Source organism: Crocodylus porosus, unplaced genomic scaffold (genome assembly GCF_001723895.1).
Source record: "Crocodylus porosus isolate Cpor-Errol unplaced genomic scaffold, CroPor_comp1, whole genome shotgun sequence".
Taxonomy (NCBI): Eukaryota; Metazoa; Chordata; order Crocodylia; family Crocodylidae; genus Crocodylus; species Crocodylus porosus.
In genome coordinates this window covers 7117991-7129426 of record NW_017728935.1, presented here as the reverse complement: position 1 = coordinate 7129426, position 11436 = coordinate 7117991, and the positions used below count along the sequence as shown (strand labels likewise).

Below are 11436 nucleotides of genomic sequence, written 5' to 3'. Positions count from 1 at the left end.
TCCTTAAGCGAAGTGCTTGTCTGTAAGGTTGGACATAGTGGGTGTGTCTACACGAGATGCCTACTGTGCGGTAGCTTGGTACTGCTGTGCCGTAGTGTCGTGACATGACGTGACACTACTGTGCAGTAGCTGTGCGTGGATGCTACGGTGCAGTTACACCAGTTGCTGCACAGTCATTTAGGACTTGGTTATGCAAGTCCTAAATGACTGCACAGGAACAATTGCATAGTCATGTTTCGTGTAGACATGCTCAGTATGTGCTGATGGTGCTTTGCAAGTATCATTTCCCTTGCTGGCTCTAGAAAGAAGGGTTAGATTTCTTTTCACCAGATCAGAGAGATTCTGCAGTAGGCAGATCTCCCAGGAAGATCTCCACAGCTTCTCCAAACCAACTTGTTCAAAAAGACACCTACAGCATGATCTTAGCATTTGTGGCACATACTCAGTTTAATCCAGATTGGATACATCAGGTACAGCAGTGGCACAAGACTCAATACTGTAAATGATATACAAGTTGCAACATATGCACTACAATTCAAAAAGAAGACGACAAGAAACTCAGAGTTCTTTAGAAAGTTGTTCTCAAATGAATCTACCTGCAATTTTGTACAGTACATTTTTGTATCGGTCATTTTGTGATGTTGGTAAGCAAAGCCCATTTATAGTACCAAAATAGAAAATAATAAGGTCGAGAGAATTTCTCGTAACAACATAAAACCTCTAAAGAAAACACCATTGCATTGGAATGTCTCACTTATTATCAAAAATATACCATCACACGCGCTTTGTAAAATATTTCATTGGTCCGAGGAGCCAGCTGGAACTCCGGTCATAGTTGCAACAGAACTGAGAGGAGCGCTCAGTATGGTTATTAACCTCTCACCCATGCAGCTATGTAGCCTGCTTTGACTAGCACTAATTGAAAATGAGAGGAAGTGTGCACGCACGCACACGCATATACATACAAAAATAACAAACTATTGACTGAAGACGAGACTTGGCAGGAATTTTTCACAAATTAGTTATCATTTGGTTTGTTGACTGATCAACCCGAAATCTTTCTGGCACAGTGTTGTTACCTCGAATGTATGTAATAATACTTCTCCCTTCTCTAGCGCCTTTCAGGTGAGGGTTGCTAAAGAACAGGCTGCTGAATTGAGCTTCTCTCTATTCCTGAGAATCGGGGAAGCATTTTCATCCACACTTACCCCTGGGTAAACAGGGTTAAAATGGGGATGTGTGACCTTTTCCAGATCACTCACCCATCTGCAAAAAAACGAAGGACAGGACCTAGGTATTTTGCTTCTAACCCTTCCCCAGATCTCATCAGGAAACAACACTGCTGCTCATTATTCTTCCCAAGACCCTAAAAGGAAATCGTCATTTGGAAGGACGTTTGACTATTGTTTTATGGCATTGTTAACTGTAAAGCCTAGCACCTGAGTTACAAAATCACAAATCCAGTGCAGTTGATTAAAATTTTAAAGAAAAAAACATTATTTGCTCGTCAATTAGAGCATTTAACTAGCAACAGGGCTGGCTAGAGAAGTGGGGAATGATTTTTGATAATTCACAACCACAAGGGAAAATTTAGTATGTGAAAAAGTGTCAATATTTTTAAACTAGCTTTAAACTTGGAATTAAGGCCCTCTGTTCAGAAGCTTTGCTGCTTGGGTGCTACTGGATGCCTATTTGCAGCTTCACCTCAGTCTAATATAGATTGTAGCGTATTGCCTTGTTCAAGGGGGCGCTGCAAACTATTGGCTAAATGTGATTTTTTTTTTTTTTAAGGTCCTCAGCCAGCTTTAGAACAAGTGCAATGGACAGTGCATTTGCCCTGTGTCTACTTTTGCAAGTAAGCTCTGAGGAAGCACCCCCGCCTTCCCTAGCTGACAGCATGTGACTTATTAATGCAGCGCTGTCCCTGTATCTCAGTTACCCAAAGCAGAGACCAGTGGGAGCTGGTTCAGAGCACTAGGGGATTATCAGCTATTTGGGGGCAGAAAGTGCAACCTTTGGAATCAGGTATTGGTGGCTTTGAGCACCAGTAACAAGACAGCGATTCTTCCCACATATCGGTTAGAAGCAAACATGTTTTTTTCCCAATAGTTAAGCTGTCTCTGTTAAGAAAATTGTCCTTTATTATGCCAGTATTTTTGCAGTTCACATTTAAAACCCTAATTCTTTGGTACCCAAAAGCAAGCTCCTGCAATAAGAATTTGCTGTGTAGAGACAGGATGTGGTGTGCATCTCCTGTTTGTTCATGGCTGACATTCGAGGCAGGAGGGAAGTTATATAGAATGATGCAGGGGAATATAATTGGGAGTAATGGAATGAAAAATAAGGGAAGAAGAATTATGGCTGAGTATCAGGGGAAAACTCCCTGACATTGCAATCTATTAAGGCTGGAACAGTCCCTCAAGAGAAGCAGTGGGAGTCCTGTCTCTGGAGAGATTTAAATCTAGTGTAGAGAAAGCACTGGGGAAATCTGTTGTAGGGAGGAATACGATGCTAGTAGGGGGTGTATTAAAGGGACTTGCTGCCTTCAATTTATATCTAGCACAGTGTGGGGTTGGTGGCAACTCCTTTACAAGTGACTGGATTCTTAGGGAAAGAAAGATAAGGGTTTCCAAGATGGTAGTTTAAAGTCGAAGCTCGAGACAGGGAAATGCACCAGTTATTTGTGATGAGTGCTGGTTTCAGGGTATACACAACCCTGCTGTAAGCAGCAGCCCAGTGCCAGGAGAGACGAGAACAAATTCCTCATCTTGCCCACTGAAATTTTGGTCAAAACTTTCCAGGAAAACTGTTGTTTCTTTTGAGATGTTTGGAGGAGGCCCCCACCCAGATTCTTCTGTACAAATGATCAGTTCTGATTTGGGCTTTTCATGGGAAGGCCCCCAAAAATGTGTGGTGGCAGGGAGATGATTAGAAAAAGTTCTCATCCTGAGGCTTGGCCTTTCCTATAGCAGCCGCCCTTCTCCAGTGGGTCCATTCCTGCTGTTTCACCTCCTCCCCCCAGGAATACATCCTCTGGGATTCTGGACTTCTGCTGCGAGAAGAGTGACAGAAGCAGAGGGAGCCAGTTCTGCGTCCTCTCTTTGGGGGTAAATGCCTGCAGTGCATTTCCTGAGCCTATCTGTGCAAACACTCTCTTTCTCCTGCAACTGCAGAGCTTGTACCTGTCCTACTCCTTGGTGAAGCAGCTCTCCTTTCTCTGCATGGCATTCTGGGATGCTGCGTTACAGGTAGCACACCAACCCCTAATCCATACTACTATTGCAGTGAGGGAGAACAAACCTGGCCTCTGGTGCCTGCGAGTGCAGAGATTTGCCTTGGGGAAACATCCTGCGGTCCTGCTCAGTGAAGTGTTAACCAGAGACCCAGCCTCCTTTAAAAGCTGGCTTTGCCTTACACTGCTGGAATCGAGTCTCATGGATTGTCCCCTCCTTGCTCTTCGCAAGGCTTCCTGCTGAGCCAGAGACTGAGTGTGGTGGCACCTGCCAATGCAAGGGCAAAACAGTTAATTGCATGTTTCTCATTAAGAAGGATCTCTCCTGTTCAGGTTGCAGCGAAGGCAGGACAGCCCAATCCCACCAGGCAAAGCGGGGCTGCAGCCCCTGTGTCCTGCTCTTCTTGATGAAGCCACTGGCAACAAGAATGGTGAATTTCCAGAAAAGCAATCAAGTGCCCCGACAGGACTTGAGGCAGGGACAGTCATTATCATTCTCGTATAGGTGCATCTCAGGGGAGCATTTCACTCATGCTTTGACTAGCTGCAAATGGCAGCGAGTCACTGGAGATTTGGCCCCCTGCTCCACCTGGCTAACAATGGCCAGAAGAGGACAATGAGCTCTAATGAGGGGCAGTGAAATTCAGCCAAGAAAGCACAGGTTGGATCTAGCCTAAAGAAACCCCGCTGCAGAGGAAACAGAAGCATCAAGAAAGCCCAGTGCCCAAGTTGTTTGGAACAGTCTTGGAGAGAAGGTACCAAGGGGAGCTCTGCAGCCCTGAGACAAATGACCATCAGCTGGTGCCATTACCACGATCATTCCTAGAATGGTGTAAGTTTCCAAGGAGGTTACTGCGCTAGCCCGTCGGCTGTCAGCATCCACATTACGCAGAGGAATTGGCCAAGCATGCCGGCCAGGTAAGGTTGATAGTTTGTAATTTGAAATTGGTATGTCTCTAGCTAGCTGTGTGACAGTGGTATATATTTTGGGAGATGTATAAAGAGGCAAGATGGATAAATCAGAATGATGCAAGGGGATGTAATTGGGAGTAATGGCATGAAAAGTAAAGGAAGAAGAATTACCCCTCGCTTTCCAGAATCCCTCACAGTGCTACAAAGGGTAGTGCGTCAGTAAAATTGCTATTTACTCTTTGGTGAAAGGGAAACTCAAAATGCCTCCGAACTGTCCACAGCCTGTCAGCTCGGTGGGGCAGGATTTGTGTCTGACCGTGGATTTGTACAGCCCCTACCACAACAAGGCCACAATCGTCCTTGGATCGGTTGGGCACATGTATAACGCTTGAGAAGACCTCACACTGTATCTGAGGGTAACGCGGTAATCACACGAGGGTGACCTACCTCGTTAAGCGAGGTTACTGAACTGCGCTTGTGGGGGATCTAAGGAGGGCAAAATAAGAAATGATTTTCTCTTCGTTTTCCCTAGAGGATAAGTTGAAAACAAGCCCAAGAAAGATCTCAGAGAGAACAGTCAGTGTTCGCCACAGGACAAGTTAGATGTATTTGCCGTTCATGGCAGTACCATGCAGAGATACAGTTTTTGATTGATTAAAAAGCATGTGACTTTACCCAGACTCTCGAGTAGAGCTGCAAAGGAAAGCTTTGTCTGTACCACCCCGTCTCAAATGTATTCCAACCCTCCGTACCACTCCTCCTTCTCCTGGCATGGTCACACGTGGTAGCTCCTGTGCTGGGATGAAAGAACTAAAATCGCTAACCTAGTTTGCCTCCTAAGCCAATGCAACCCAGAAGCCACTGGCTAAACCGACTGGAGCCATGGGACTGGGCAAAAAAAGCCAAACACCCTGTCAGTCCATGCAAGATGGTCGGCTCCGGGGTTAATTTTATCAAGCACAGATCCAGACACTCAGTGGCTACTATTTACAATGGGCTGCATATATATATATAAAAGAAATGGAAAAGCATGGGTATAGATTACAGAGTACATTCTGTCGGACTCATGGACACCCAGTGCAGTTGAGTTTAGTGCTTTCGCCTTCTTTGCTATTTGTGTGCACAGGATTAAAAAAAAAAAAAAAAAGAAGAAAAAAAGAAAAAAAAAGATTCCTACTTTATTTTTCCTTTTGAAAAATACAGCACTAGTCATCTAGTCACACTTGTTACAAGTAAGTGATAACAAAAATAGAAAGCAGAAATCCGGGTGGGACTAAAACTCTACTGAAGCCTGTCTTTTTTTTTTTTTCTTTTTTCTTCACAAATATGTTTTCACAGACAATAATTAGCAGACAAACACACTGTTTGCAATTGCACTGTATTGACTTAAAAGGCGGTTACAAAATCGTCTAGGTAAAGAATGCCATCCAGGGTGAAAGACTGATCTGTGTGTGCGCGCGCCTGTGCGCATGCACATGTGTGCCAACACATTTGTGCTACTGGCTTCCTATTGTGCACTGAGTCATGAAAACACGCTCAGATCTCTGTAGCTGAATCGCTCTGATGGGGGCTCACACCTGTGCATGCACGTGCGCACGCGCGCACACACACACACACTTATACACGCACACAGTATGGAGATCGATTTCTGTGACAGGTGGCTTCTTTGTCTAAATCTTTCCCTATAAAAGAAAAAAAAATGTGTAATTTTGGTTGATTAAAGGTTCTGCTCCATGAAGAAAAAAAAAATCACAAAATCCATTGTTTTGTTTTTTTCACCTTTTCAGTCATTTCCTCATGAATAAATATTATCCATTAAAAACCTTTAAAAAGGTGCTGAGATCCACAGTGTTATATTTCTGTTTCTTTTATTGACTTTCTTGTTGCCATGACTGTTCTCCTTCTCCAGCCCCCAGAAGCAATTTTCTGCTCCGTATCCTGGAACAAGGCTCTCGACCCGCACGCGCGCACACAGCCCCTTCCTCCCACCTGCCTCTTCCTCCCTCTCCTCGCCAGTCCATGGCATGAATGCGAGTTTGAAGAAAGCTGCCTTGTTAGGTCTCCATCGCTAATTCTATGACGAAATGTCCGGTTGGTCCATCCAGGCACAAATTGCAGCAAGGAAGGAGCGTGGAGGTGTGGAGGGGGAGGGACGCCGGGGGTCCAGCCAGTTTCTTCGCGCGACGCCGTCTTACAAGGCAGAGACCTTGACTATGTTGCTGCTTGCGGTGGAAATGTTCGTGGCATGGCTGGGGCTGCCAGGCGGAGGCCTGCTCTCCCCTTCGGGCGTCAGCGCTGGCGGGGTGGGGATACTGATGATGGCTGTCGTGATCTGGGAGGCTTTGCAGTTCGGTCTCAGCCCGTCGTCTGATTTCATATTGAGACTGGAACGACTAGAAGACAAAGTGGATGTTTTTAAAGAGACTGGAGGAGGGCAGGGACAGCAGCTGCACCCCTGGTGGGCACGAGACCTCTGAGCTAAGGGCGCTTAAACCCGATGAACACCACGGCCTCTTAACTCTCCCTGGCCAGGCTGAGGCTGCCCCTCTGCACCACTGACGCTGGCAGTGATTCCTGCCACAGGTCTGTGCCTGTGTCCCTATTCACATGGCACCTATGCAGTCATCCCACCCCACTTACTCATATCCTTCTGGTTTGTTTCTGTGCGAGGTGCCGTGACGCACGGCAGTGGCTCTGAGGCCTGGGGATGGTCCCAGAGCCCTGCTCAAGGAGGGGCTTGCTGCTAGGAGGAGGACAGGGTGGGGTTGTCCTGCACTGTGGCCTTCTGTTACCTTCAAGTGCTTGTTTCAGGCCGTGGTGAGCAGGCGCTGCCTTGGCTGTGTGTGTGCACGTGTCCTACCCCCCTGTTGTTAATGCACTGGGTGCTGTATGCCTTGCAGGGTTGGCCTGACGCCCAGTCTCAGTGCAGGTCCCTGTGGGCCTCTGACAACAGGGACTGATGCTTGCCTGCAGTGGTTCGTGACCACGGACAACTGAGTGGCTCCTGCAGCAGAGCCGAGGGACAGCGCCACGTCAGGGATGCTGCTGGCAGGAGGCTGCGAAATTCAGGGAGAGATGTTCCCTGCAGCTTCTTAAGTGAAAAGCCCCTGAGCCTGGCAGCTGAGGATGGTCCCCTCTGCAGCCGCTGCAATGATTAACAATCAGACAGAAACTCAGCAGGGAGAGAGGAGACGGCTGGGATTCTCTTTGCAGCAACAAGGGACCTTTTGCCTCTGCAGATCCCAGTGCAGAAAAGGTCCAGGGCTGAGGAAAAGCAGTGCAAGCCCACGGGCCATAGTGAAGCAAAGCCTGTTTATGCCCTGCCCAATGTTTTTGGCTGCATGGGTACTTCCTGGCTTGGCCCCTGAGCAGCCTTTGCACCTGGCTGTGCTCCTGGGCTGGTTTCACTGCTGCAGCGGTGCTGGATGCATTAGGGTCAACTTGTGGGAGCCTGATGTGCGTGACAGGAGGGCCAGGCCCCCAGGCGAGGACTCGGTCTCTGTGGTGCAGCTGGGTCTCGCTGAGAGCAGATCCAGGCTTCGTGGCACTTTGGTTTCTCTTCTCAAACCTGCCTTTCTTCTAGCTTTTCTTTGTCGCCCAGCAGCAGTGGTGGAGATCTGGCAGCGAGGAGCATTCTGAGTAGCGATGCCTCCCTCATGTCCCATAATTAATTACCAAGGGAAAGCGATAGCTCTGCTTTCCATGCATCTCTATAGCTGCCTGAGTCGCTATTACCAGCCCGACGCACCTGCTTCAAAGACAAGCTTGTGCTTTTAAAAGATAAAAGGCTCCCTGTTGGACAGGCACCGCTGTCGTTATGGCCAGGAGGAGCTGTCCTGACCGCTGCAGCCTCCTAGCAATGTCACAAGACATCCTCTGCATCCGGGAAGCAGCATTCCCAGAGGCTGCTCAGATGCTGTGTGCTGGCCGCAGGACTCGGCTGCTGTTGTAACTGCAGTCCGTGGAGCGTGACCGACGGTCTTGCCCCGTGGCAGCAGCTTGGTGGCCCTCTGGCTCCCACCGGACAGCTGCTCAAAGCAGAATCGGCAGCCTTGGCTGGAGAGTGTAAGGCTGGCTTCCAACACTTACAGCCAAATCCTACTTCAGGGGACCCGAGCCCATGCTCCTGCCTCCCTGCAAGTTGGCCACGCATTGCGAAAGGCCAGCCCCAAAGGAGGGGCCACGCAGCAGCGATGGCGCAGATCTTCCTGCTCGGCTTCCCTTCCCTCCCTGACGTGCCGGGGCAAGCAGGGAATTCGCTACTGGTGCTGCCATTTAGAAGATCGTCGTTAGCATCCCACTTAGCACCCACTGAAATGGGCAGAGTGGGGCACGCTCCTTGGGCTCTCCAGCCAGCGTGGAGGCGACCGTATTCGTGACACATTTCAATCCCAGGTTTCAGCAGCAGCGGGGGGGCTGCCCAGGCCCCCAGCTTGAGTCTCTCCTGCAAGAAGGGCAGCCTCGTCTCCTGGAGACTGATTATCTTGGCTTTCTCATTCCAGCACGAGACCCTGTTCTTCCCTTGGATGCTCTGCTGCCTGGTGTCACTGGCACCGTATGCTGCATCCTCTCTGCCACAGAGGCAGCTGCGTTTCAGCCGTAGGCAAATAGTTCCCAGATGCTTTTGGTATGGGTGGGAAGGGCACTTTTAATGCTTTAAGCCCAACTCTTTCTCCCCATACCCTTTCCCAGAACTGCCGGACATGCAGGGAGTTTTCCTAGGCGTAGAGAGGGGAGTTCAGAAGTTCGTTGAATGTTGCCAAGGAAACAGGGGTGATGAGCTGCCTTGCGACTAAATTAGGCTGAAAGAGAGTCATTTGAAACCATCTCTTGGCGGATGGGTGCTGCTTTGCCTATGCAACCGGCAGCACTTGGGATGAGCCCAACAAGAGCAGTTTGAAAATCCGCTCTACTTGTGGCTCTTTTTTTCTCTTTTGTAACTTGGTTGGCTCCTGGCAATGGAAACGGATGCAATCCGGTCCCTGGCAGGCATAGTCAGTATGGAGGTGAGATGTGAATAAGGGGCTGCATGTTACACAACACACACAGATTGCCTGGGACCGATGCCGTCTTGCTTGGCTCATGCCGGAGGCAACAGCTGTGTCCTAGCTAATAGGAGCTGGGCTAAGCCAGTCGCAGCTGAGAGCTGCCTCCCTCTGGATAACCAAATAAAGAGCTGTGCCCAGCTGGGCTATGTGCCCTTCAGGCCACAGGAATGGCCCTGCGTGAGTGTGGTCACATCTGGGCGTCATCAACTTCAGACTGAGCCAGTGGGTCTGTGCGGGGAGTCCCCTCCCTCCCAGCATGGAGCCAGCTGCCTCCAGGCCAAGAGTTACAGACCAGGTAGGAGTCACCTCCTTGAGCCCTGGCTGGGCTGGCAGGACTCTCTCTTCAGTGCATGGGCATGCAATAGTTAGCAGCAAGAGCCTACTTACTGTACCTGGTTGTAAGCGATGGCTGTTCGCTGCACTGGATGTGGATGGTGCTGAGCTCTTGCATGCTCCGTAAGCGAGTGGCCGGCACGCTGGAGTTGGGGAGGTGCGTGGTCTTCTTGTTGCGGCGCGAGCAGCAGGACGTGGTCAGGCCCTGCTGACTCGACAAGGAGGGGCTGCGGGTGGACGGGTAGTTCTGCATGGAGGTGTCCATGCAGTTCTGCTCAAACAGCTGCTCATCTATGAACTCGTGGTTCTGGCAGGGAAAAGGACAGCGGTGTCACTCAGCAGCGGCTACAGGAAAGGCCACTGGCTTGCAAGCGTGCCCTTGACTACTGTGGTGCGACGAGGCAGCCCCTTGCTCGCGCACAGAGCTCTCTGCCTCAAAAGGTCCGTGCCAGGCGTCTCCAGCTTGACAAGCGCAAACAGCAGTGGGCAAGGAGATGACTCCCCCTCCCCAGTGCTTGCTGCACCACTACTGCATAGCTAGAAGAGGAGCTGGGGTGATGATGTGGGCACGATAGCTATACATCCCGTAATGGGATGTCTGTTGACCCTGGCTGGCCTTTCGCTCGGCTGTTGCGGCTTCAGGGCAGGCTCTGATGCCGCCTGATCAGAACACGGGAGGAGCTGGGAATCGGGATCTTTGCTTCCCGAGTTTGGGGTTGGCGCTGCTGTCGGTGAGGCTGCCCGGAGGGCCCGTCACCCCTCTGTTTGCAGTGATGACGTGCGGGCAAAACCGCTCCTTCAGCGCGGCACGTACCTACGGTTCCAGCCGTCACTGGGGTGGAAGCCGGGGCCTTGTCCGTATGAGCCCACCCCAGCACTGGGTCTTCCGGCCCAGCCATCAAATGTCACCACCCAGCTGCCGGAGCGCGTACGTACCCAGCCGCAGGAGCAGAGCGTGCCATGGGATAGCACCAGCTGCTGAAGGGACCGTGGGAGCCAGCAGCAGGTGCAGGAGTGTCTACACGGGCCTCCTGCTAGGCACCAGGTGTAGCAGGAGCCGGACTCCACTCAGTAGACGTGGAGTAGCTCTGAGGGCAGAAAGGTGGGCAGGGGTGGGGGGAACCTGCCAAAAAGCTTGGGGTGTGGACGTGCTGAGAGTTTTGCCAGCAGGGTTTTGTAGTGCAAAGCTCGGCAGTGTCGACTGCGACCAAGTTGTATGGGCCACGGTAAGTGTGTCAAGGTCGAAGCTGCCACAGGGGAAGGACATGGGGGAGGCAAATGATGACAGAGGGCAACCTAAGAAGGCAAAGCTCAGCAGGAAACTTTAGACGCTCTTGTTGGAAAGAGCAAGGAACCGTGAAAAGAAGAGCCCCAGCATATACCCCTAGGCACAGATACGCACGCTCACGGAGACCCGAGATACCAATCTAGCCATTCCCTGTCAGAACCGGAAAGGATGGGGGGAAAAAGGAAACAAACCCAACTGGAGAGAAAGCAGCTGTCAGTGTTCATGGGAACAGATACCACGTCGTACAGCAAAACAAAAGCACCGGAGAGCAAAACGGAACCACGTGCACTAACTCCCGAGAACAGGACCAGCAACAGGGAAGGAAACAAGCACTCCAGACACGGCACAGAGATCGTAGGAAACAGATTGAATTAAAAAGGAAATACCTTGATGGTGGAAGTTCGTACAGATAACAGGGGATCATCCACAAGATAGGACAATCCCTACAGGACAACATGCCAACAAAAGATAAAAACATGATTGATTCTCCATTCCGGCATTCCGTCCATTCGATCTCAGCATTCCTCCTGGCACCCAAGTTTGAACGGGCAATTGGGCCTTTCCTTTACCAAAACCACCGAGGAAGTGCAAGGCAATCTGCAGCTCTTGTCTGGGGGATTTTT

The 11436-nt window shown here is 50.2% G+C and overlaps 1 protein-coding gene across 3 annotated transcripts in view; it reads right to left on the bottom strand.

The window, feature by feature from the left end:
* Positions 1-6252: 6252 nt before the first annotated feature.
* The window catches only part of KCND3 (potassium voltage-gated channel subfamily D member 3), a 187884-nt gene continuing 182700 nt past the window's right edge, over positions 6253-11436 (bottom strand). The window contains exons 5-7 of one of the 3 annotated variants that reach the window (XM_019546829.1): positions 11200-11256; positions 9585-9832; positions 6253-6537 (exon numbers count right to left, since the gene is read on the bottom strand). In XM_019546829.1, coding sequence (XP_019402374.1) covers positions 6336-6537; positions 9585-9832; positions 11200-11256 — 507 coding nt within the window. In that variant the 3' untranslated portion in view covers positions 6253-6335. Of the gene's footprint in view, positions 6538-9579; positions 9833-11199; positions 11257-11436 lie in introns of all 3 variants that reach the window. The other 2 variants (XM_019546831.1, XM_019546830.1) reach the window with 2 other exon arrangements.